Source organism: Adiantum capillus-veneris, chromosome 7 (genome assembly GCF_014529385.1).
Source record: "Adiantum capillus-veneris isolate H3 chromosome 7, ASM1452938v2, whole genome shotgun sequence".
In the NCBI taxonomy this organism is placed as follows: Eukaryota; Viridiplantae; Streptophyta; class Polypodiopsida; order Polypodiales; family Pteridaceae; genus Adiantum; species Adiantum capillus-veneris.
In genome coordinates, this window is record NC_140937.1 from 152,732,048 (window position 1) to 152,758,375 (window position 26,328).

General features: G+C 42.0%; 1 protein-coding gene across 1 annotated transcript in view; it reads right to left on the reverse strand.

The window, feature by feature from the left end:
• Positions 1-22,669: 22,669 nt before the first annotated feature.
• Positions 22,670-26,328, reverse strand: part of LOC147454833 (protein DAY-LENGTH-DEPENDENT DELAYED-GREENING 1, chloroplastic-like) — a 105,264-nt gene continuing 101,605 nt past the window's right edge. Inside the window, exon 7 of the mRNA XM_086516658.1 lies at positions 22,670-23,158. Coding sequence (XP_086372784.1) covers positions 23,090-23,158 — 69 coding nt within the window. The 3' untranslated portion in view covers positions 22,670-23,089. The remainder of the gene's footprint in view (positions 23,159-26,328) is intronic.

The window sequence follows — 26,328 nt, forward strand, 5'->3', positions numbered from 1 at the left end:
GGTTGTGCTCCTGGATAGCCCAGAAGTTGATCCCCTTACTTCTTCTGACTTCTTCACAAAAAAGTGAGCTCTTCTTTTGGGTTTTAACCCCCTTCACGTTCTAGGAATTGTAGATCAATTCTTCCATTTATTGACATAGGGGTACGAACTCCTCAACTTCAAGGCACTCATCTTCAATGCCCTCTTTCCTGCTATTCTCTTCTCTCAGCTCAATCCCATGCCCCTCAGTGACCTTGAAGTTCTCAGGGTTATCATCCTGAAGAATCTCAAAGATGTTATCTATAGGAAGGGGGTTTGGGAGTGCCCAGTGGGGCTTCTTTCAGCTATCCAACTGCACGTGCTTGGGATTTGAAACGCTTGCAAGAAATGTTGGACACTTGGTGCCATCCTTCTTCTTGCTTTCTAAATGTGGGAGACAAAACAATCTTCTGTACCAGTGGGGATGACGGTTTTCTCTGTGCAGTGGACATGAAACAATAATTGGGGGTGGCCTTATTGTTGCTAGAGTGGGCCTTGGTGGGTATCTCTTCATTCCCTTTGGTAGCTAGGTCGGAGGTCGGCTGCTTATTTTCCTGCGTCTTCATTGCACCTTCCTGTGAAGTCTTTTCTTCAGTTTCCGTATGTCTCGCAACAGAATCGATTTTGTCACTCGTGACATGGCGTGGGATCGTTGTTGTAGCGGCGGCAGGACACGCCTTAGCAAAATGTCCAAATTTGTTACACTTGAAACATGCCCCAAAGAAGGTGCCAAAGTTCAACAAAATGACCTTAAGACCAGCCCCCACATTTACTACAAGATTCTTGGGCTGGGCCTTTCTGAGATCCCATCATATACACACCTTATTGGCTGCAGTGCCCACTGCTCTATTCAATGGTACAAAGAGAGGGGTCCCTAGGGTTGCTGCAAGCTCTTTTAAATTGCTTCTTAGCCATATTGGGAGGTTCACAAAATCTACCCATACTGGGCACATATCTTGAAACGCATCAAGAGACTCAAAAGATGGATGCCAAGGAAGCATGGATACAGGAGCTGGCTCTTGGTCAAGACCTTCGCAACAGCTGCTTCATCACGCTAAATTTCACACAGAAAAAACCTTTTACCAAGTAATGAGCATTTAGCACAGAACCTCCCTGATTTAATACATAGGGATTGTGGAGCCAATTGATAAGTTCAACTCTAACCGGCACCCTGCCCATGAATCCAAAGACCAATGTGGATTTAGCTAGTTCAGCACGCTATTTCTTAATTAGAGCAGGAGAAACGGCAATGGTGAGTCCATCCTCCAGTTCCACACTTTGTGGGAGTGCTTTTTTAAAGGCTTGATAAGCTTTGTCCCCCTTGCAGACATCCTGAAATTCGGTAGGTGTCCCTGCTTCTTCCATCAACCTTTTGTTAAGAGAAAGCGCACTCAGAATCTCGGCCAGTTCTTTTTCAATCTGGGACTTTCGCCCTTTAAGTTCCTCCTTACTTAGCCCCGAAATCCCATTCAGGCCGCCCCCCGTGATTTTTGGGCTACTATCTCCCCCACCCGGGCCACCCTCAATTTGTGTCCGAGCCTTTAGTTTTACCATCCTCTCGGCTTCCCATTACCACATCCGTAGGAAGCTTTATCCATGTTCTCTACTTGTTTTTTTTCTTCTTCTTTTTTCTCTCTCTCTCTCTTTTTTTTTAAATGATGAATCGCAATCCACGATCTTAAAAGGGAGAAGTTACAAAGTCAAGGGGACCGCTGCAGCCTAAGGCTTATGCAAGTCGATCATGATCCGAAGTGATACGGATCGTGATCAACAAACGAGCTGAGGTACTGTGAGACGTGGGGCAAGCACAGGCCAGCCTTCTATCACCCGCGTGCACGTTTGCATGCAACAGAGCATAATAAAAAAAAGTCCGCAATGGATCGCGATTGATCCCGGAAGTGGATCATGATCGGTGGAGTGTTGCAGCGATCTGTGCAAGCACCTCAAGAGGAGAGAGATTCGAGCAGTCACAACCGGCAGCTGCTCAACAGCCCACGTACCTCTTGAGGACTCTCAAAACAATGGTGTCGTACCTGGAACTGTAGCCAGTGACATCATCAGCAAAAAACTCTAGCCTAACTGCACCGACAACCCCCGCCGCTCGAATAATGCAGCTAGGACTCGCCACAGCACGGAACCCTCCTGCGCTCTCAGGACCCCATGGCTTCATTCATTCTGCGCTCAGGACTGCATCGCCACCTCTCAGTAAGACCCATCTTTGTACCATAAGATTTTTAAGGTAGATAAATGCAATATGAGCTAGTACTAGGAGCTTTGCATGAAGTTAAGACCAAGTAGGCACCCCCAATATCAAAAAAAATAAACTCTTTCAAAACATTTCAAATGTATGAGTGAAGGGTAAGTATAGGAAACAAAAAGCCTTATGAAACTGAAAAGTCGTAGGAAATGAAAAGCCCATTAAAGGAAATGAAAAACCCAGTATGTCCCTCTAATCTTGGAAAGTCCCTCTAATCTTGAAAAGTCAAAAGACATTTCATCTTCATATTTAAAAAAAAAAAAGGTCAAGTGCATTTTTTCTTCGTTATCTTTTTTTTAGCATTTTCGTCTCTCTAATATTTTCTTGCACTATGTAGGTAGAGTTTTCTTGCGCTATGTAAGGTTGTGAAATCATATAGGTAAAACTCCTCTATGTAAGTTTACTGTAATCCCACCATTACACTAAACTTACATTAAACCTAAGTTTTTTTATTTTTTAAAAATCTTTGAGTTTTTGACCTTTTAATTTTTTTGAAGCTGTTAGGAATATCATTAAGATCAAGTACATGTAAGAGGTAAAGAAGCTTAAAATGATTTTTGGGGAACGCAATATCCATATGATGTGTATCGTATGAGGTTGAATGATCAAACCATCGAGTACTAGATTTATAAGATGTCATGGGATATAGGAACTTAGATTAGTTTGTCTATGTTCCAAATAGTCCCAGAGTAGTACTGGATAAATCCCTTGGTTCTTTAGGTCTGCCATGAATTTTTGAAGGGCATAACTGTATTTGAGCTAGTACTAGGGGGTTTGCCTGACCTGAAGACCAAGAATGTAAAAGAGGTAAGAGAAATATTTTGGGAACACATTGTCCAAATGATTAGGAATCTACCAAACTACATGATTAAACTATAGAATACAAAATTCCTAAACTGCCATGGGATCCAAAAACTTGCATGCACACTTGATAAATGGTAGGTATGTCATAGTATAGCTTTGTTGTTGCTTAGGAGAGAGCCATCGATTCTTTAGTTAACCCATAGATATGAGTGTTAGAAGAACCCTTGCCACTATCCAAAACGTTCACCTTTGTCCAAGTGTTGCACCCTTTTTGACCATTATGCACTCTCCTAAAACTGATCCATTTAGGTTTTCCAAGAAACTCCAACTTTCTACTTGAATGGAAGACAAGAAGCTTTTGCTCATAAATGACCAAAGTTGGTGATCCGCCCCTACAACTTCTACTTTTGCTTGTCTTACTGGTAGTAAGGGGAGCCCTTTTTCGACTTTAGCAACCATGAGTAGTGTCACTCATAGTGCACACTGATAGCTAAAAATCCTTATCGCCTTTAAGAGTGGTCAAGTATTTGTTGAAGATAGTGATCGAGGATGGTATGACTAGTATAGTTGATGAAGAGATTTTGTTTCTCTAAGATAAGACAACTTAGATCCAATAGAAGCAAAGGCAACAAGTTCTTCAAGTTGAATTTCTCCAATAATAGGAGTCTTTGCTAAAGCAGGTGTTTGATAGCAAGATTTCCATTGGGTATGCTTTTTTCGATGGCAACGAACACGCTAGCCCCATGATTAAAAGAAAATATGTGGGTAAGAGATCCATTGAGAGAGAATTTTCTTGCAAGCATCATCTTCCATAATATAGGTGCATACATATTGCATGGTATATCTCCACGATTATCCAAGCCATTAGGTCAAACCAAATTTTGTTGTCAAAAAGTAGTTGTGATAGATTACAAGAATTTCGAGGTTTAGTCTTTTTTTTTGTGTGTTTTGCATTTTTGTGAGTGTCGGTCTTTCTTTTTAATTTAAGAAATATAGCCCCTATTTACCCTATCCATTACGAGCTCCCTATTGGTGAGAGTCATCAGTCAATACTTTCATCCAATCGCTAGATTAAATTTCTCCAAAGATAGAAAAAATTGTAGCTTTTTATCAGATGCCAAAACTAAAATTTCAACTGGTCATAGCAAATTGCTTCATTATTGCACTCAAACACGGATCTAGATTGTCAAAAAGAAATAAAGATAAAAAAATCTTGAAGTATCCAATGAAGATAAATACAAGGGTATTTTTGAAAATTTTCAAATTTGAGGGGTATTTCTAGAATTTCCACAAATTAGTGGGATATTTTGGCCTTTTTTTGTTCTCAAAGTATCTAGCATCTTGGAAGATTCTCTCTAATGGAGAGGGCACCTGGAAAGGAAAAAGAGAGACATAGAGACTTTCCTTTCCACTTTCCCCTTTTCAATTAGATGAACTTGAGCATCTCCTCTGATTCCTAGAAAAAGAAATGGAATAATCGTTTGAAGGACATAGTTGATCATCATCCAACCCATAAGGTGTTGAGGCTATGTGCTAAAGCCCCACCAAGTGCCTCTATATTGCTATTTTCACCCCTGGCTAAGAAAACATCAGCTACAATCTTTTGTTGGTTTTTTTTTCTTTTTTTTTGGTTTTTGGGGGGGGGGGGGGGGGGGGGGGGGGGGGGGCGGTGTTTCCTTGTGCAAAAATTGTGTGTTCTTGTATTAAGCTATTATACAATATGGCACAGAATAGACACTCTATTCAAAAGACTACTAGCTCCCTATAACACAAAAAACATGTAAAATATCCTCATATACATAATTCTATACGATTTATGTAGTATTGATGTCATCACATCCACCAAGAGGAATGCTTGTTGAGGGGGGCGAACCAATGATCCTGAGCAGTAGCGTGCGGTAGATGACCTTGGTTTGCCGTTTAAGAAATGGCTACTCTTGGGCCAACGCTAGGCTTTCCACTCAAAATTGGATTCATAGAGAGGCCTCAAGAGATTTTTCAGCCTTGTATAGCTTTGCTGACCATCAATCTTTCAGTGCCATTGAGGTGATACTGGATAGCCAGAAGGTCTATCTCTTCCCAGCTCTTGCTTCTTGTCCTAGAAATGGGGCAGCTTTTGGGGTCCTTTGTTATTAACCTTTTTGGGAATCTCTCTCCAAAAAGGGTTCAATAGTATGCCATTAGCTTTAGAGATCCAAGGGGACCAATGTGTTCTCGAGTTCTAGAAATATATGGTTATCTCTCCCCACTCCAATGCCGAGCTATTGCTCTATTACATTTATGTGCCAGCTCACCCATTATGCCAGCAAGTCTTTGACTGGACCACCGAGGGGCTAGAAGTTTGTTGTGAACCTCTATCCCTTTCCATTGGCCACCTTTAGAGCAAATCTTTGCCTTGTCCATCATATCCTTTGTCAAAATAGCCCATGCTTGGCCTTCTTTTGCAAATGTGACCTAAAATTTGGCACATTGGGCCTCAGATGAATAACTGCGTTGAGTATCCCAATACCGCCTTGCTCCATTGGCCTAGCGTCTGACTCCCATTTTTCCCATTGCCACAACATTGAGTCTTTGGTGTTATTTTTCCATAGGAACCTTTTCATCGGTTTCAAAAACTCTTTCTAGTTACATTTGGCTATTTTGAGGAGCATCGTGGGGCCTCGTCACTATCTTACACGGGGTCAATTAAGGGGGATCTAAGGCCCAAATTTGGGGATACGAAGCGGTTTTGCTCTCACCCAATCCGAACAAGTGGGGAACTAGGGGTGAACTAGGGGCTTAACTAAGGGTGAACTTGGGGTGATCTCGATGCCAAAATGGCACCCCGAGTTCACCCCGAGTTCGGTCTTGGGTCAAACACCTAAGAACTCTCGGTTGCCACATGAATGCCCTACCACCACGCTAGCACGTGTCGTTGCCCATGTTGGCATGGCACATCCTTCTATTATGGCGATTAGGGGATGTGAACCAATGTCGAATAGTAACAGGGAAAGCGGGCAACCCTATTTGATTGATTTTTTTACTTCAAAGACACCCACAATTCTATTATTAAACAATAGTTTTGAATGGCTCCCAGCTCCACGAGTATGAACCAACCTACAAAGCCATGGTCCAAAACCCAATGATTTCATGACTCCTTCTATGAAGGACCAATGAATTTGGTCATATGCTTTGTCAAGTTGTAGGATAATACATTCTTAATTGGTGAAGTTTGCGTACTCGATTCCGACCATAGCTACCAAAATGTTGTCATAGATTAACCTACCTTTGATGAATTCGTGTTGACGAGGTGATAGCTTTATCTAGGAGGGGAAAGAGCCTAAGGGCGATCGCTTTGGGAATTATTTTAAAATCTATCAACATCATTGTGATGGGCCGTGAGTTTTTCACTTGGGAGTAGCACACTTGCTTAGGAATAGGTTTAACATGACATGTTCTAATGTTTGTATCAAGAACTCTGTCAAGGAGGGTTTGACTGGCCATGCTAATAGGAGCCTTTAGATCCTCCCGAAACTCTATAAATAACTCAGTCGTCAAACCATTCTATCTTGAGGACTTCTCCTTGAATGGAAATGCGCATTATACGAGCCTTCATATCCTCCAAGAACTCTATGATGAACTCAGTCGTCAAACCATTCTATCTTGGGGACTCCTCCTTACCTAATGAATGTAGCGCAAGCGAGCATTCATTCTTGGAAAAGGCCTTCTCAAACAGGTTCCCTTCTGCTTGTGACAATGTTGACACGAATGAGAAGAGATGCTCTGGCTTCATCCACTTCTCTAACAGAGACTTTGATCGACCTATGATATGCCTCAAGTGATCGAGCATCAACTTAGCCATAACATCAAGGTCTTGTACAAAATTGCCCTCGTCATACATAAGTGATTGGATGGTTCTCTGACTACTATTAACTTTAAGTGCCTTGAAAAAGAACGTTTGATTTGTAGGCTCAAATTGCAAGTAGATTTCTCTAGATAATAATCTTGCCTTCCTTATCTCTTTGAGCTGCAGTTCAGCTAGGTCTACTTTTGCTTAGCACAAGTAACCATACTTAACACGAACCAATGCACTATTGTTGGCCAAAGATGAACAAGTTATAGGAATCATAATCATCACACTTGTAGACAACTATGTGCATTGTGTATGCAATCTTGCTACAAAAGATGATGATTGGTAAATTCTAGAAAAGAGCTTTAATGCTCAAGCAAAAAGGATCAAACTTGGACTAAAAATGCACATGTACAAAAAAAGAATGAAAGAAAAGATTTAACCAATCTCATCAATAGGATTGAAAGCACCATCACTCAATTGGAAGACATTCAAATGAAGTGATAGAAGAAAATGAAGCTAATGCCTCAAAAGCTTTGCTTGATAGTTGTACCCACATATCTATTGTTTTGCAAGAGAAAGATCCAACACATCCTCGCAAGATGTCAATGATGAAGAAGAAATAATGTAGAGCTCTCACAAGCTCAAGGAACAAACTTATGCAACCTCTTTATCAAATCATGCACCACGTACCAATGTACCTAGAACATCATCCAATACAAAGTAATGCTATGATTGCGGGAAGGTATGTCACATTGCAATGGATTGCTTCATTACCAATACCTATACTCATTGGTAAGAGGAGCAATCATCCACCTTCAAGCTACTACTATAAAGACAAAAAGAGCAACGCTGTCACCACCACCACCACCAACAACAACAACAACAACAACACGTAGAGATTAATTAAGTAAAGATGACAAAAGGTCAAACTAAACAATGCTTTTCTTAAGCCTCATTGTTTCATTTGACATATTTTTGCGAACGGCTAAACACTATCGAGAGGCCTCAAGTATATTGTGATTTAATCATGAAGCTTAAGAATGACCTACCACCACCCTAGCACGTGTTGCTGCCCATGTTGGCATGGCACATCCTTCCATTATGGTGATTAGGGGGAGATTAGGGATGTGAACCGATGTCAAATAGTAACGGGGAAAGCGGACAACCTTATTTGATTGATCTTTTACCTTCAAAGACACCCACAATTCTATTATTGAAAAGTAGTTTTGAATGGCTCCCAGCTCCATGGGTATGAACCAACCTACAAAGCCATGGTCCAAAACCCAATGATTTCATGACTCCTTCTATGAAGGACCAAACAATTTGGTCATCTACTTTGTCAAGGTCAAGTAGTAGGATAATACATTCTTAATTAGTGAAGTTTGCGTACTCGATGCCGACCATAGCTGCCAAAATGTTGTCATAGATTAACCTACCTTTGATAAATTTGTGTTAGCTTTATCTAGGAGGGGAGAGAGCCTAAGGGCGATTGCTTTGGAAATTATTTTATAGACTACCAACATCATTGTGATGGGCCGCCAATGTTTCAATTGGGAGCAGCACACTTACTTAGGAATATGATTAATATGACCCCTTTTAATGTTTGTCCCAAGCACTCCGTCAATGAGGGCTTGGTTGGACATGCTAATAGGAGCCTTCAGATCCTCCCCAAACTCTATAAAGAACTCAGTCGTCAAACCAAACTATCATGGGGACTTCTCCTCGGCTAGCCATGCACATAATACGAGCCTTCAGATCCTCCCAGAACTGTATGAAGAACTCAATCGTCAAACCATTCCATCTTGGGGACTTCTTCTTGCCTAATGAATGTAGTGCAAGCGAGCATTTATTCTCGGCAAAGGCCTTCTGAAACAAGTTCCATTCTGACAGTGCTCTTTTGACACTAATGAGAACAGATGCTCTGGCTTCATCCACTTCTCTAACCGCAACTTTGATTGACCTATGATATGGCTCAAGTGATCGAGCATCAATTTAGCCATAACACCAAGGTCCTGTACAACATTCCCCTCGTCACACATAACTGATTGGATGGTTCTCTAACTCCTCTTGAGTGCCTTGAAAAGCACGCTTGATTTGTAGGCTCAAATTGCAAGTAGATTTCTGTAGATAATAATCTTGCCTTCCTTATCTTTTCGAGTTGTAGTAGTTCAGCTAGGTCTGCTTTTGCTTAGCACAAGTAAACCATACTTAACACAAACTAACGCACAAGTCTTGGCCAAAGATGAACAAACTCTAGGAATCATAATCATCACACTCGTTGACAACTATATGCATTATATATGCGATCTTACTACAATAGATGATGATTGGTAAATTCTAGAAAAGAGCTTTAGTGCTCAAGAAAAAGTAATCAAACTTGGACTAAAAATGCACATATACAAAACAAGAATGAAGGCAAAGATTTAACCAATCTCATCAATAGGATTGAAAGCACCATCACTCAATTGGAAGACACTCAAATGAAGTGATAGAAGAAGATGAAGCTAACATCTCAAAAGCTTTGCTTGATAGTTGTATTGACATATCTATTGTTTTGCAAGAGAAAGAGCCAACACATCCTCGCAAGATGTCAATGATTCTCCACAAGAAAAAGAAGAAGAAGAAGAAGAAGAAAGAATTTAGAGCTCTCATAAGTTCAAGGAAACAAACTTATTCAACCTCTTTATCAAATCATGCACCAGGTACCAATGCACCTACATCATCATCCAATACAAAGTAATGTTACGATTGTGAGAAGGTGTGTCACATTGCAAAGGATTGATTCACCACCAATAGCTATACTCAATGGTAAGAGGAGCAATCATCCACCTTCAAGCTACTACTATAAAGACAAAGGGAGCAACGCCGTCACCACCACCACCACCACCACCACCACCACCAACAACAACATGTAGACATTAATTAAATAAAGATTACAAAAGGTCAAAATAAACAATGCTTGTCTTAAGCTTCATCATTCACTTGACATATTTTTGCAAACAACTAAACATTGTTGAGGGTAGGCCTCACGTATATTGTGATATAATCATGAAGCTTAACGAATGGCTACAAAGGGACCCTTGGATACTTCACCATTTGCCTAATTTGTGACACATGCAAAATGTGCTTGAAATGTCCTATCAAAATCAAGTTACCAATACACTCTATACAACCATGCACGCCTCTTAATGTGTTAGTATGCAACTAGCCCTTTGGATGAGGATGAGGATGAGAGAGAGAGAGAGAGAGAGAGAGAGAGAGAGAGAGAGCCTTAGCACATGAAGGCTTCGGCCAACCAATTTAGCACCATAGACGTTGGCTGATATTAGTTGATTGAAGCTTGTGGTTTTTAGCACATGGAGAACGCCACTCGTGAATTGCTACACATGATTTGTCTAGACATAAATGGCAAAGCACAAAGTGCACAACGCATCAACAAGCCTCGTCACTATCTTACACAGGGTCAATCAGGGGGGATCTAAGGCCCAAATTTGGGGATGCGAGGCGGCCTTGATCTCAACTATTTGATCGAGTGGTGAACTTAGAAGTGAACTAAGGGTGAACTAGGGGTGATCTCGGGGCAAAAATGGCACCCGAGTTCACTCCTAGTTCACGTGCCTCTGGGGCCTCGTCGGTATCTTACACGACGCGGTCAATTGGGGGGAATCTAAGGCCCAAATTTGAGAATGCAAACTGTCTGATTGACTGCTGAACTAGGGGTGAATTAAGGGTGAACTAGGGGTGATCTCGGGGCAAAAATGGTGCCCGGAGTTCACCCCTATTTCACCTGCATTGTGGGGTGTGGGTCGAAGCCAAGACCTCTCGGTTGCCACATGAATACCTTTCCACCACACTAGTGCGTGTCGCTGCCCAAGTTGGCATGGCACATGATCACACCTTAGTTTACCCGCCCCTAGTTCACCCATCCCTACTTCACTCCTAGTTCACTAGATGATACAATAGTTGAGATTAAAGCCGCCTCACCCCCCTTCGCCCCAAAATGTTAGCCCTAGATCCCTTCTGGACCATATGTCCGTGCTATATAGTGACGACGGTGAACTCGGGGTGCCATTTTTTCCCGGAGATCACCCTTAGTTCACCCTGAGTTCACCACTTGATCGGATTGCTGAGATCAAAGCAGCTTCACATCCCCTAATTTGGGCCTTAGATCCCCCCCTAATTGACCCCGTGTAAGATAATGAACTCGAGGTGAACTAGAAGTGAACTTGAGGTGAACTAAGGGTGAACTCAGGGTGCCATTTTTGCCCCAAGATCACCCCTAGCTCACCCCTAGTTCACCTCGAGTCCGCCCCCTAGTTCACCCGGAGTTTACCGCTTGATCGGACGGTTGAGATCAAAGCAGCTTCACATCCCCAAATTTGGGCCTTAGATTCCCCCTGATTGACCTCGGGTAAGATAGTGAAAAAGGCAAATTCACCCCTAGTTCACCTGCCTCGTGGGGTGTGCGTCGATCCTCTCGGTTGCCACACAAATGCCCTACCACCAAGCTAGCATGTTTCGCTGCCCATGTTGGCATGGCACATGATCACACCCTAGTCTACTTGCCCCTAGTTCACCCTTAGTTCACCCATCCCTCGTTGACCCTAGTTCACCCCTAGTTTGCCCCTAGTTCACTAGATGATCCGACGACTGAGATTAAAGTTGCCTCACCCCCCTCCCCCTAAATTTTTGCCCTAGATCGCCTCTGAACCATATGTCCGTGCCATATAGTGACGAGGCTCTGGTAGGGCATTCGTGTGGCAATCAAGAGGTCTTGGTTTCGAACCACACCCCTTGAGGCAAGTGAACTAGGGGTGCCATTTTTGCCCCAAGTTCACTCTTAGTTCACCCCCTAGTTCACCACTCTATCCGACGACTGAGATCAAAGCTGCTTCCCATCCCCAAATTTGGGCCTTTGATCCCCCCTGATAGACCCTCGCACTGATTGACACCTCCTTTTGGAGGTGGGATCAACGGTGGAGGATGCATGGTGAATCTACATCGTTGATGTCTACTATGAATCTAATTGGAATCCTTGGAGAATAATGCAATCCAGAATTCAATTTGTTGAGCTAAACGCATCGCCTCCAATATTGGCAGATTGCGTGAGGTGCGCAGTTCACGTAGTTGTGTGGCAGTTCACAAGGCAAGTGATCACTGCGTGTAGCCATGGCGAGAGAGAAAAGCTATAGGGGGGAGAGAGAGAGAGAGAGAGAGAGAGAGAGAGAGTGTGGATACTACAAAATAACCCTATGCTTGCTTGATTGTATATCTTTGTAAAACAAAACTTACAATATATAGCAATACTTGCCATGCAAACTAAAAAGTAATTGAAGCTTCATTTGCATGCTCTAGGCGGTGTTCCCACGGGCTTGAAAACCCAACAATCCCCCCCTCAAGCCCGAACTAGAAAGACCACTCTCATGATACTACCTCGAGTTTTCCATATACTCGACAATTGTGAGTTTTAGGTTCCTTTACAACCAAGGATTTCTGGTGTATCCATAACCCGGTGCTATGATAGTAAAACCCTCCCTTGAACTTATACGGTGTAGGTCAAAAAATTAGCTACCAATAGATGGATTTTTTGGTTCACTTCCAAACCTTGGGTTTAAGGTGTACCCAATAACCTCACAAGAAGCGGGACAAAAAATGGGCTGAGAACAAATGTGTTTGGAAGGTCTTACCACTCATGTGTGGCAGTGTCTATAGCCCATACAATTTATTTTGACTAAAAAAACCATGAAAAGAGTTGAACTTAAAAGCTTCATTGTCAGCAGAATATATTGGCGATTTGGTGTCTCCTCAATCATGTGAATTTGATTTTTACCCTTTTGAAAGCATTTATTTGAAGGATGATTTGTTTTACCACAGTGAACACAAGGATTCTTCTTGAAACAGTCTTTTGTCTGATAATTATTGCGCCCACAAATGGCACAAGATGTGTTACCAACAATAGATGGTCAAGATGAAGCTAAGGTAGAAGGACAATTAGTGACTGCATAAGCACTGGAATTATCAGAAGAACTGATGGAGGATACTGCATTGGAGACTGTATATGCACTAGGAATAATAGGAGAATTGGTATGGGGTACCCTTCGTTCTTCTTCTTGCAATAAATTGATAATACCATCCAAGGAGGGTAGCGGATCTTTCTCCTTTAAAAAAATAACAATCTGATGGAATTTATCAGGCAAACTTTTTAACGAAACGGCTATGAGATCTTCTTCTAGTATTTGGGCTTTGACATAAACAAGTTGAGTTTTAATGCTCTTCAGCCGGTTAACTAAAGATGTAATATTTTCATCAGCACACATAGCAAGAGAGTACAACTCCATCTTTAGACTCATCATTGAATACTTAGCTTTAGCACCAAAACCTTCTCTGGTTGTATCCAGGCAGCGCTAGCACATTGCATGTCATCCAAATAATGAATAAATCATCTTCGAGAGATGTCAGAATAATACCTAAATGCTTGCTTGTCCTTGCGTTGCTGCTCGACAGATAACGCTTGTAGAACAATTGGAGATGGATTCGATAAGCACGTAATTCCATGGTTATTTTGTATCTGCTTCATTATGTTAAAAATTCAAATTTGCTCTTCTACTTAGACGTTAGTTGTACTCAATAGAGACGTCCAAGTGGGAAGGACTCCAGACAATGTGAGGTATCACTCGATTCTAGTAACGAGGACTCTGTAAGATCAACACCGGTACGGGCATATGGTTGTATTATTTTGTCAAGTCTTTTGTCGTTTGAAAAATGTACAAAGTCTCTTGAACGTTCATGTATTGTAGAAGAGACTTTAAACCACTGATGATCAAGGTCCTCTGTTGCGCCAACGAAAATTCGTGGCAAAAAGGCTTTTCTTGAAGGATCTCCCATATCCTCTCCTATGAGTATGCTTCCCAAGGTAATTGCAAAATATGCCACATGCCTTGTCTCTACATGCATTGTGTGTTTTTATGGCCATTTGCCTAAGATTTCCTTGAGAATTGTTTGTGCATTTGTTTTGGTTAGTTCCGTTTTCATGTGCAACATACCTCTCCGCACTTGGTTTAGCGCTCGTTTAGCGACTCACAACAACTACCAAAATCTTCTCTTCCCCTCACATTGTTGGTGACAAATAAATATGTCCACATGGATGTCAAAACATCCACAAGTACAAGAGGAGAGCTCCAATTGAAGGAAAGGTTAGTGGTTTTATTTCAATCCCACATCAATGTACACAACGAAGAATGACATATTGCCAAACATTTAATGTGGCTTTAAAGGCTTATATTCTCATTTTAAATTTGAATCTGGAGGCAGCATTCAATTTATTTTAGAGCACAAGAATCTGATCATGGATGTAGACCTTGTGCTAGTGGACGTCATAAGCAAGGAAAATGCTTCCACTCAGACCATGACATTATTTTGCATGAAAGCATCTTGTTCTCTTTCCTTGACATTGTCTACATATGTTCTGAGTAAAACAGCTTGCAGTTTTAACTTGATAGGTGGTTGGAAAACACTCTCACAGGACGTGCTTGATATTGTGTGCTTCATTGACAGTTGTGGTTTGACTTTTGGAAATCGGAGATGTCCCAAAATGCTAAGAAGCTGCAAATCTATTTCAGTGGTGTGGATGCCAGCAACCATCTTTTTTTTGTTCTTCCCAATTGTGGACAGGTACTTGTGTCATGCAGGCATTCTTAATGCAGCTTGTGCATGTTCATCATTAATGTTATTGTCGTAGGGGTCATTGGTGCACTTTTGTATTGTACAATAACGCAATCAAGAAGATAGCAAAGCTTCCTTGGGAGAACCATGGCCTCATGTACCTTAATTCCTTGACATCAGATGAGTCAAAGAATATTTTCCTTTTGTGTATCGGTAATCCCTAATTTTGTATGGAAAGAACATCACGTACGTGTTAATTTATGGAATGATAGCCTTTAGAGTGTGTGTTTTTTTGTAGGGCATTGAAATTAATGGCTTCAAATAACACGGATTCATCTTTGAAGGAGTTCATGGTTACACCTAGAGATGAATTGGATGTTGGCGAGTGTCCTTGGGTATGACTAGTAATAAGCATCATAGTCGTGTTTCTCTGCCATACTCGTTGGATCTTTTGGAATTCTAGGTCCCTCTACAACCTAATGCAGTCGACTAATGCTTTTACGTCATGACATACATAAAGTGTCTTACTGAAGATGCTCATGGAAAACGGTCCAAGTCATTTGTGAGTTCAAAGGCCAACAATTCACAAGCATTTTAGTGTTTCTCCGTGTGCACTCAATTCATTAATCATTTTGTTTGGATGTCCAATTTTTACCTACGGTACTCTTGGTGCAGTTGACAAAGACATGGTTCAAGAAAGACTAGGTGCAAGCGTTAAAGGAAGACTTGAAGGCTTGGACTAAGAAGTGCATCAGTGGGACTATGGCATAACAAGTTCAATTGAGAAATATAGCTCTACCATTCTGTAACCTAACATTTTGCCCTCAGGCAACAATGTAATATTGTCGATTGTTGATGAGGCAAGCCGCTTCAATGACATGATGTACATTTCATTTTACATTTTTCTATTTAAATTTCAATGCATCACCTTATGTCTTTGTTGTTCACTAATAATATGTTGTTGTTGATGTCAATTTGGTTCATAGAGTATATGTGTGCCAGTGCAAACTTGCTGCGAACTGTGTGTAAACTTAGGTGTGAGATGTGTGTGAACTATGTTGGTAGCTCTATGAAACTTTCCAGAGAGAAAAATTTATGGAACCCTTTGTCTCATAAACTATAGAGATTTGTGAACTTAGTGTGAACTTGGGGTGAATTCTGTGTGAACTTAGGTGTGATATGTGTGTGAACTATGCTGGTAGCTTTGTGAAACTTTCCAAATAGCAAAATGTGTGGAACCCTTGATCTTATAAACTTTAAAAGCTTTGTGAGCTTAGTGTGAACTTGTTGTGATCTGGATGTGATCACCATTGTGAACATTGCATAAACTATAAAAGAAAGAATTAGAGAACTTGACAACAACTGAGGACCAAATTTATGTGGAGTCGGTCCCCCTCCAATAGGCTTTTGTATTATAGATTCTCCCATAAAGAGAGACTTGACACAATACATTCTTTGGTTTCCTTGAGATATAGGTGATGCAATGAAGATGGAAAACTTCATGCATCACAAGCATAACATAACCTTTGTAAAAGCATAAACCATTCCCAGCCTCAGTCCCAAGGCCTCAAACACCTTCAAAGGTGGAGAGAGCTAGCGAGAAATGAGGGTAGGGAAGAGGAAGAACAAACATTCATATGAGAAAGAAATAGTTACTCACTTATCATCACTCTTCTTGCTTAGCATAGCATAATAGCATAGTAATGAAGATGGAGAAGATGGAAAGCTTAAGCATTGAAGCATGGCTCTTGGTTGGATTTGCATTCCATAGCCAAGAGTGTTGGTGTAGGCTCTCAACTTCTTAACAAGCTTGGAGAAGGAGATGTAGTTCTTTCACTTTGCCAAGTGAGAATGATCATGTGAGTGTGTGTGAGAGAGTATACCCCCCAAGTACACCCCCAGCTTGCTTTGGTCGACCCCCCCTTCTAGCGCATGCTTGCATTTGATTGGACTCCTACAAGCCTAGCCAATCACATATATAGTGCATAACAAGCAACCATGCTAGCATTATGACAAGTGTCCTCGTTTCCTCTTTGAAAGAGAGGACTTGATAAATACATAAACAATTAATTAAATTAGCTAAAAGATTGTTGGATCCCTTTAGAGGCCAACCAGTAGGCTTTAGGCACCTTATGAAGACAACATGGAGAGGAGCTTGACATGTGTCCTTGTTGCCTCTTTAGAGTAGGCTTGCCTTGTGTGAGGGTGTGTGTGTTCTCTCTCATGCTCCTACAAGTAGCACTTGCCCCCATGTGTAGGGATCCTTGTTAACTTTTGGAACACCTTAAGCCCTTTCGAGCATGCATACTACTTACCCCATGTGTAGAGATCCTTGTTGACTTTTGGAATACCTTAAGCCCCTTCCGAGCATGCATACTACTTAAATTTGTGCACAAGAAAAAAAGAATTAGTCTTATGAGACAAAAAAATTTATCATTCAAAAGAAGCATGTACATTTGCTTACTCTAATGTAGCATTGTAAGCATTCACAAGGTTCATACTATCCTTAAGTTGTATTCCTTGCATCCATCTAGCATATTTAAAAGGATAATTTTTTAATTTAATAAGATATCATCGGATAATCTTACCATGTCGTAGCACCTTGTTTTCATGCCGAAGGATAGCTTTGGGTTGTAGCACCTCTTCTTGATCTTCGATCTATGGTGGTTCTTCAATAATTGGTTCTCTTGGTGGCTCTCCTTTGTAGGGCTTAAGTAGGCTCACATGAAAAGAATTGTGTATGAGCCAATGGTTGGAAACTTGAGTTGATAAGCCATGTCATTGGTTGGCTTCCAGATTTGAAAAGGACCATAGTATGTTTTTGCTAGTTTAGCATAAAACTTTTGATGGCCCGTAGGATTTTTGCCCATCGTTTGCCTTAATCAAGCCTTGGGAAACTTGAGTAAGACCCAATCATTTTCTTTGAATGTTAAGACCCTTCCGAGCTTATCAACAGCAGCCTTTTGCCTTTGTTGAGATATGGATATAGCCTCCTTAATCTTTTGGAAAGATTCTTGTAGGTCACAACTATACTCTTCAGCAAACGAAGATCTTCCCATGTACTTTAAGTAGCAAGCGACTTTTAGGTCTTCCCTCTATGATCTCAAAAGGTGCATTTCTTGTAGTAGTATGGAAAATATTATTGTACGCGTACTCTACCAAGAGTAAGTACTTCTCCCATTGTGAACGTTGATCTACTTATGTAACATAAGTCTTTAGTAAATCGAGAATCGTAAGATTGGCTATCTCACTTTGGCATCCATTTGTGGGTGATAGACTGAAGAGAAATTCAATCTTATACTTAGATTTTCAAAGTAACTTTTCCATAAATTACTGGTCATTCTAGGATCTCTATCTGACACGATGGATGTTGGCAATCCATGGTGTTTGAAAATCTGGGATAGGAAGAGGGTTGCCATTTGGTGTGCCTTAATAGTCTCTTTGACAGGAATAAAGTGTACTTGCTTGTTGAACATATCTACTATTGTCCATATTCTCGTATTTCCATGGATAGACTTGGATAATCCAAAGATAAAATCCATAAATATACTCTCCCATGGTGAATTAGGGATTGGCAATAGCTGAAGTAATCCAGGTTGTTTCCCTCTATTATACTTGGTCTTCTGGCATACCGCACATTTTGAAACATGCTCTTGTATGTCTACTTTCATGGTATGACAATAGAAGTGCGTCTGTGCTCCTTGAAGAGTATGTTGACTGCAAAAATCTGATATGATTGCTTCTTTGCCGCCTCTTGAAGCACCTATCAAATGTTTGCGAAGGTTGTATTTTGGGTGAGATGCAGCATTCAAAGTTTCCAAAGGATGGTTCAATTAGGGCCACATGCAGCTTGCAGCTTGTGCATATTGATATTTATGGGCCCATGCAAACTGCGTCCTTGGGCAATTATCTTTACTTCTTCGTGACTTTCATTGATGATTACTCCAGGCATGCATGGGTATTTCCGCTTAAAGCGAAGTCCGAAGTTTTTATGTGCTTCAAACAATTTCTGGCTATGGCTGAAAATGTTTTGAAATGTGTTGTGGGCACCCTCCGTTCCGATGGAGGGGGGGAGTATATGTCTCATGATTTAATGCATTTTTGGCTAGTTGAGGGATAAAACACCAATGTGCAGTGCCTTATACGCCTAAGCAAAATGGTGTTGCTGAGAGGAAAAACAGGTCACTTACGGAAATGCCATGATGTAGGGTCAAAAGTCAAGCTTTTTCGCATTCGTTTTGGCTTGAGGCCATCATCTGTGCCACTTATGTACCAAATAGGTGTCCTACGAAAGCTTTGCAGTCTATTACTCCATATGAAGCATGACATGATAGAAAGGCTTCTATTGAGGACATGCGTATTTTTGGTTGTTTGACATATGCTTTGGTGCCACAAACAGAGAGCAGAAATTGGATGATAAGGCTGTCAAATGTATTTTTGTTGGTTGTAGTGCTTAAAGCAAAGGTTACGGGTTGTACCATCCACAAACAAAGCGTATTTTGGTTTCACGTGATGTGTTTGTGGAAGATTCTGTTCAAACCTTGTTGTTATGTACTAGAGACAGTAATGTAAGCTCACAGGACATTTATGACACTCTGTTGCCTCTTTTCAGTGGTAGAAGTTCGAATGTAAATTCCAATGAGACAAATGTACAACCTATGGGGGTTTATGAAAATATTACAGAACAGCCTAATACTTATGCATATGTACATGATGTACTTGATGAGAAAAGGGCTGAAAATGAGCAAGCTACAGGTATGCCAAAATGGTTGATGCATACATTGTGTGACAATAAATTGAATGTACCTTTGTCTAGTCGTACTTGTTCAAGTTCTCGCCATGCATCTTATGCATCAGATTGTTATGCTTTGGCTGTGTCTAGTCTACATGATGTTGAGGAACCTTCGTCTTCTAATGAAGCACAAAACTCAGAAAATTGGATGGCTACCATGCAATCAGAATATCATGCACTTATAGAAAATGACGCATGGACTTTATGTGATTTTCCTCCTGGAAAAAAGGCCATTGCTACAAAGTGGGTTTACAAGTTGAAACGCAAGCCGGATGATGAGACTGATCGCTATAAGGTTCGACTTGTGGCAATGGGTTGTGCACAACAAAAAGGCATAGATTATGAAGAGACTTTTTCTTCCACGTGTCGTATGACTACTGTGCGTTTTCTATGTGCATTGGAAGCTCATTTTGGTTGGGATGTACATCAATCAGACATTGTTACTGCTTTCTCGAATGGTGACATATTTGAGGAAGTTTATGTAACGCAGCCTCACAATTTTGTCAAGAAAGGCCAAGAGGATAAGGTGTGCAAATGTAACAAAGCTTTGTATGGGTTAAAGCAATCTCCTCGTGATTGGTATGAGAAGGCTGACACTCATTTAGTCAAACGAGGCTGTCGTAACAGTCCAACACAAAGCACATTGTATATAAAGCGTGAGGGTGATGTACTTCTCACTGTGATTCTTTATGTAGAGCTTTTGCTGATAACTGGACCAAATGAGAGGGGGATGTTACATCATTACGTTGGATATCCAGTTTAAGCAGTGTGATGGTGGTATTGCCTTGTGTCAAAAAAGTTACATAGAGACATTGAGGATTGCAAACCTATTGCCACTCCCATGGAAACACGTTTGAAATTGAGTCTTCATGATGCTGGTGATTCTGCAAATGTCACTCTTTACCGATGTTGGATGTCTCATTTATGTATGCAACATGAGGCCGGATATTCAATTTGCAATCTCACAGGTCAACAGATTTATGCATAACCCAGGGTCTAAGCATTAGCAAGCTGTCAAGAGAATTTTCCGCTACTTGAGTGGTACTTTACATCTTGTCTTGTTTTATCCCAAGGGAGATCATTGCCGCCAGTCTTACATGCTTTTTTGGACTCCAATTAGGCCGGTTATTTTGACACGGAATGTCCACAAGTGGTTTTTGTTTCATGCTTGGCAATTCAGGTATATCATGGTTGAGCAAGAAGCAACCTACTGTGGCCACTTCTAGTTGTGAGACTATGCAGGGCACTCTTCACAGCTACGGTTGAGTGTGTATGGCTCAGACGCCTTATGGCTGATTTGGGTGTTGGACAGGACACTGCCAACACTATCTACATTGATAATCAGAGTGCATTGGCAGTTCCAAGGAACCCAGTTTTTCATGCTCGCACAAAGCACATTGAGGTGCATTACCACCGTCAAGGAGAGACTCTCAACAAGAGAGATCAGCTTGGCTTATGTGCCAACACATGACAACCTTGCAGATCTTTTCACAAAGGCATTGTCTCGTGAGGAATTCGAAGCTTTCTGCAAAGCTTTGAGCTTACTCCCCTTTGTGGACTGATCATGTCCTCAAGGCATGGCACTTCCCTCTCTCATTCATCGCATCACTCCAGGAGGCATTTGTTACCATATACATATAGTAGTGATGTGTGTAACCACACTGGGGACCGCCGGGGCAATTTTTTTCCGTCACTAGGAGGTTTTTTCCCCCATGCATTGTATATACACCCATCATACTAGGGCTATCTCATCTTTCCATTGCACTCAGAGTAAAACACTCTGTTGTGTGCCTTGAGCTTCCTTTGTCTTCTCCAAGCTGTGTGTGTTTTCCTACAACCCTAATTCTAACAAGTATGCTCACCAACAATGTGAACAATATGAAAAAAAATTACGAAAGAAAATTTACCCACCTCATTTGTTTGTCGGAAAGCTTGATTTGCGTCATGAAATACTTGAGACTTTGCGTCCATTCGCAAAATAAATGGAGTCCCCAATAGATAGTACTTCCATGTGTCTAGGGCAAGTAGAACAACTCAAAGCTCCTTTTTGTATATGCCCAAGACCGTTTATCGGCAATGAGTCTTCGGCTTTCATATGCTATGGCATGCTCTTCTTGAACCAAGACTGCTTCAAGGCAATCACCACAAGCATCAAATTGGACCTCAAATGGTTTTGAGAGATCCGGAAGCATAAGCACTGGCTGGTGGAAGGTAAGTATCTCTTTGAGCTTGTCAAAATCATTTTGCTCTTTAGCAATATGTAAGTACTTTATGTTTTTCTTTGTTGAGTCATGTAAAGGTCCTGCTATTTGAGAGAATTTTGCTATGAAACGTCTATAGTATGTACACATCCCAATAAAGCTTCGTAGCTTATGTAGATTCTTTGAATTAGGCCATTCCTTTATTACCATTAACTTAGATAGACCTATACGGATACCATCCTGAGAGATAATATGACCCAAGTATCCAATCTCTTGAAGGAAAAATTCACTCTTCTTGTGATTGATAAAAAGCTTGTTCTCCCTCAAGGCTTGAAAAATTACCTGGAGATATTACATATGCTCCTCCAAGAACTTGGAATAGATGGAGTAACCTAGGGTCGGAGTACCCAAGAACGCACGAGCTATTGTCCACATGTAAGCCACCACTTTATTGCAAAGCGCTGCAGTATTGTTAGCCTCATCATCCAAGATGCATAACACATCCTTAAGCCGTCAACAATTGGGTCAACAATTGCGTGCTGACTTCTAGCCATCCTTCATAATAGGTTTAGGAGCCTCTGTATACCTCACCCTCCCCTTAGCATGTGTACTTCCTTCGAGTAAATAGCAATGGCAAATGCTAATGGCATTCCAACCGGTAGGAATTGGATGATATTAAAACTATGGCCTTTCTCGAGCTAATTCTTGACATAAAGCATGTATGTATAAGCTTCACATATATAGGACATCGATGGACATGACAAAGCCCTGATAGTAGCAAGTGAAACTTCATGTGTACATAGCCACACACATGGCAGATGCATCCACTTTGCCTTCTCAAGTGTCCAAGCTACATGGCAGACACTATTTAAGTATTCTTAGGATCGTCCTCCCACGCATATTCATATACCTGCTGTTGAATACATGCTCTACTTCCAAGCATACACAATGCATAAGAAATCCACAACATATACACATGCTTTGCAGCGGTTTTATCCCTTATTCTGACTACCCATGCAAAAGATGAAATCATTTGTGTCACATTCATTTTATGCGAGTTGCAACATCACCCAAATAATATGACTATGGCAATGCTCTATTGCTTGGATCAATTCCCTTTAGGGAGTTAAGAGATATATATGATTAACATGGAGTTGAGAGAGAGAATTACAGGATTGCAACCGCTTTAGAACTGTGGGCCCATAAATATGAATGACAATTGACAATGTGGTAATGCCATCATAAGATGGACATTACAGGGGGGGCTGCCTCGGAAGGTAATCCCTCGCTACATAAATAGTACAAGCTTACATTGTCTCACAATTAATGAAAGACTCTTCTTGTACAAGCAATGTGGGGCACCATCAATGAAAATCTGAAGAGTCCCCGCCCCCACAGCAATCTGCACCTCAGAAAATGGGTAAGGTTCTGTTATTGCAATAGAGCCCAGCATCCAATTGCAACCTGTGACCGCCAAGAAGCCAAAAACAGAATGGCTGAAAAAAGAAGGCTATAAAATTATGCTAATGCCGCTGCATCTCCTTGAAAGTGGCTGCTGCTGATGGAGAAAGCCTTGTAAGAAAGCGGAACACCTGAAAAGCACACAGTATATCAGCTCCAACCCCAGAGAGACAGATAAAAATACAAACAAAACCATGATCCATCCCAGGATGTCATTGAGTACTTGTGTACAAGGTTTTCTGCTTACTGCTTCCTCTGATGATTCCCCTCATTACTGGTTCCTAAGTTTTAATCAGGTGAATTTTCCTCCTTTTTTTGGAGAGAGAGAGATAGATAGATAGATAGATAGATAGATTGAATTATCGTCCACGGAGGTCATATATGACCTATGGGACCAGAAACAAAACAGTACAAAGGATCTGTCTGATACATATCAGTTAAGGACTGAGGGTCCATCGAGTGGTGTGAAAAAAAGATAAGGTGGGATGGGAGATGGACAAAAACCTAAGATGAGATAGGTGAGGAGGGGGGAGCTGGTTTGGGAGTTCGAAACTCTTGGATGATGGCTTTACCTCCTCGGTACACTGCCCATTTCCCTGCTGTGCGTGCTTCGCGCATCTTTTGGAGTTCGGCCTTCTTCTCTTTGAGTTGGGTGGGTGTGTGATCTTCAGCAAACCAAATTTTTGTGTCCTTGAGAAGCTTCGATTGCTCAAGGAGCTTGACTCGATCCGCTTTGGTCTTGAAGGTAAGAATTGCATGGTTGGTGCGATGCTCGTGAGCGAGAGTGGTGATTGTCGATGGATCCCATTGTATCATGGGGGTTGTTGTTTGGATGCGAGCAAAAGACTCGTGGAACTTGGGGTTCTCCTTTCCTTGCCAATCGCTCGGGAGCCCGCCAATGCGAACATTGAGAGCAATGGCCTCTTGTCGTTGTTGTTCGCGTAGCGTAGACGCCACACGGTCTTCTACTTTGCGGAGGATGACATCTTGCACTTTAGTCTTGACCTTCTCGGTGAGTGTAATTTCTGCCTCCATATTGAGCTTGATTTCCTTTTGTTCCATCTTCCCCTTGTTGGAGTTCTCCGCTGTGGTGAGGCGAGACTCAATGGCTGTGAGTCTTTCCTTCAGAGCGTCGTTTTCCTTGCGAAGTTTTTTGACTTCATGTTGAAGCCGGGCTATACTATGCACTTGTGGGGGTGTTGCCATGACACCGGCGAATGTGAGCTTCCCGCGAGATGAAGCCCGAGTGGCCATGGTGGGCACTCAATCCAGGAAGCAAATTCAAAATGAAGGCTTGGGCTTCGTTTAATTAAAAGCTGCCTGTGTGTGGAGAGAGAGAGAGAGAGAGCTGCACGCAACCTCGTAGCCTCAGCTTGCAGCTCCCACTACATAGTTGCTCCTCTCCTGCTACCGGCCCGGCTTGCTGCCACTGCTGCCATCTCCCATAGGTCAGCTACTCGCACGGCGCTCTGCCCTGTTTAGCTGCGGTGTCGCAAAGAAATAACATGGCATACTGATGACAAGTGATGATGTGGCATCCTATGCGGCCTTGCAAAACGTGCCGCAATTTATGGATGCTGACGTGGCAGTTTGACCACACGTCTGGGAGTTGCGTTTGGGCGCCAACTTTATCTGATGCCTTTCAAGCTAGGGCCTTTATATATGAGCCTTGCGGGAGGCTTATGGCATTCTTGCAGTTGCAGATTGCAGAGAGCTCTTCACCCTTTGTATGTACATAATCTGAAAACTCATCTACATATATCCCAAAGAGAGTCGAAGATAGGGGACAACCCAGCTTCACCCCAATGGTGGAGTGAACCATGTCGAACATGCCCTGAGTAGTGCGTACCTGTCCTACCACTGTCCTGTATAAAGCTAAGAACCCCCAGATCAGCTCTGTGGGCACCCCCACGTCTTGCAATCTGCATATGAGTCTAGCTCGTGGCACTGTATCAAAGGCATTGCGGAAATCCACAAAGCTACAATATATCCTCCTACCATTGTGTCTACCCTCCTCAATAATTGCCCTGAGTGTCAAAATCTGGTCAAGAGTGGAGAAACCTCTCCTGAACCCTGTCTGTCCTGCTGCCCGTATGCCCTCTCTCTTTGCCCATCCACTCAACTCATGCTCAAGAATTGATGCATATAGCCTAGCCAGAGTGTGACCAACCATGATGGTTCCGTAATTCTCGGGAAGCATAGGATCTCCCGACTTGAAGATAGGCACAATAGTGGACATACTCCAAAGTCTCAAGGAAACCCTCATACATGGCTCTATTAAACATCATAGCAAGAGGATCTACAAGCATCTCTGGCATGGATAAAGTGCTCTGCTACCAGACCATCATGATCCTATGCTCTTCCTGTCTTCATCTTGTCAATGGCTTTCCTTCCCTCTCAGCAGTGAAGAAAGTACATGTTTCTGGGCATGCCTCTAGAGGGTCAAGCAAAGGTGGTTGCCCCGATGTATAGAGAGATGTAGCATATTCCCCCCATGTAGTGATGGCTGGTGGTGGAGAGTGCTCATTGAAAAGCCTCCATGCCTCACTAGAGTCATGATTCATAAACAGTTGATATAGATCGCGCTCTAATTGAGACAGGTAAGCCCTCTTCTTTCGTCGCACTAGGCAGCGGAAGATAATAAGTGACTGTTTATGTGTAGTAGTACCCATGAGTTCCTCTCTCTGTAATCTTATCCTCGTCTCTGTACACTCCCGATCATACCAACTCCTCATCATACCAGTTGTTCTGAGGCATTCTCCCAGATCGTCTGCGTGTAGGCTGGCTGTGGGGATATGACTCTGATGCTGCATCATGGAGCGTCTTTGTCAGAATCTGGGTGAGCTCATCTAGTGGTCGTCTTGGCTCCTGAGTGCATAGCTGCCTGTATATCTCATCAATGTACATGTGATCCATCTTCCTCGTGAAGGTATACGGAGTATGTGTGGAGGCCTCTCCCAATGGAGCTGTGTTGAACTGAAACGATAGAGTGAAAGACAAGATAGCATGATTGACTGATATCCCAACCAGCCTAGTTCTCACCATGAAATCCTTAGAGGAAGGAATCAATCCTCGCAGAGCCATAACATAATCCACCGTACTAGCGCAAAAAAAGGGGGAGGGGGGTCACAACATGATGATGTGGCATATTGTATGGACCCACAAAATGCGCCGCGATTTACGGGTGTTGGCATTGCGGTTTGTTGGTTGCAACTCTAGGAGTTGCGTTTGGGCGCCAGGTTTTTGTATTTGAGCTTTTCATGTCAAGGGCCTTTAAATATGATTCTTGGAGGGAGGCTTC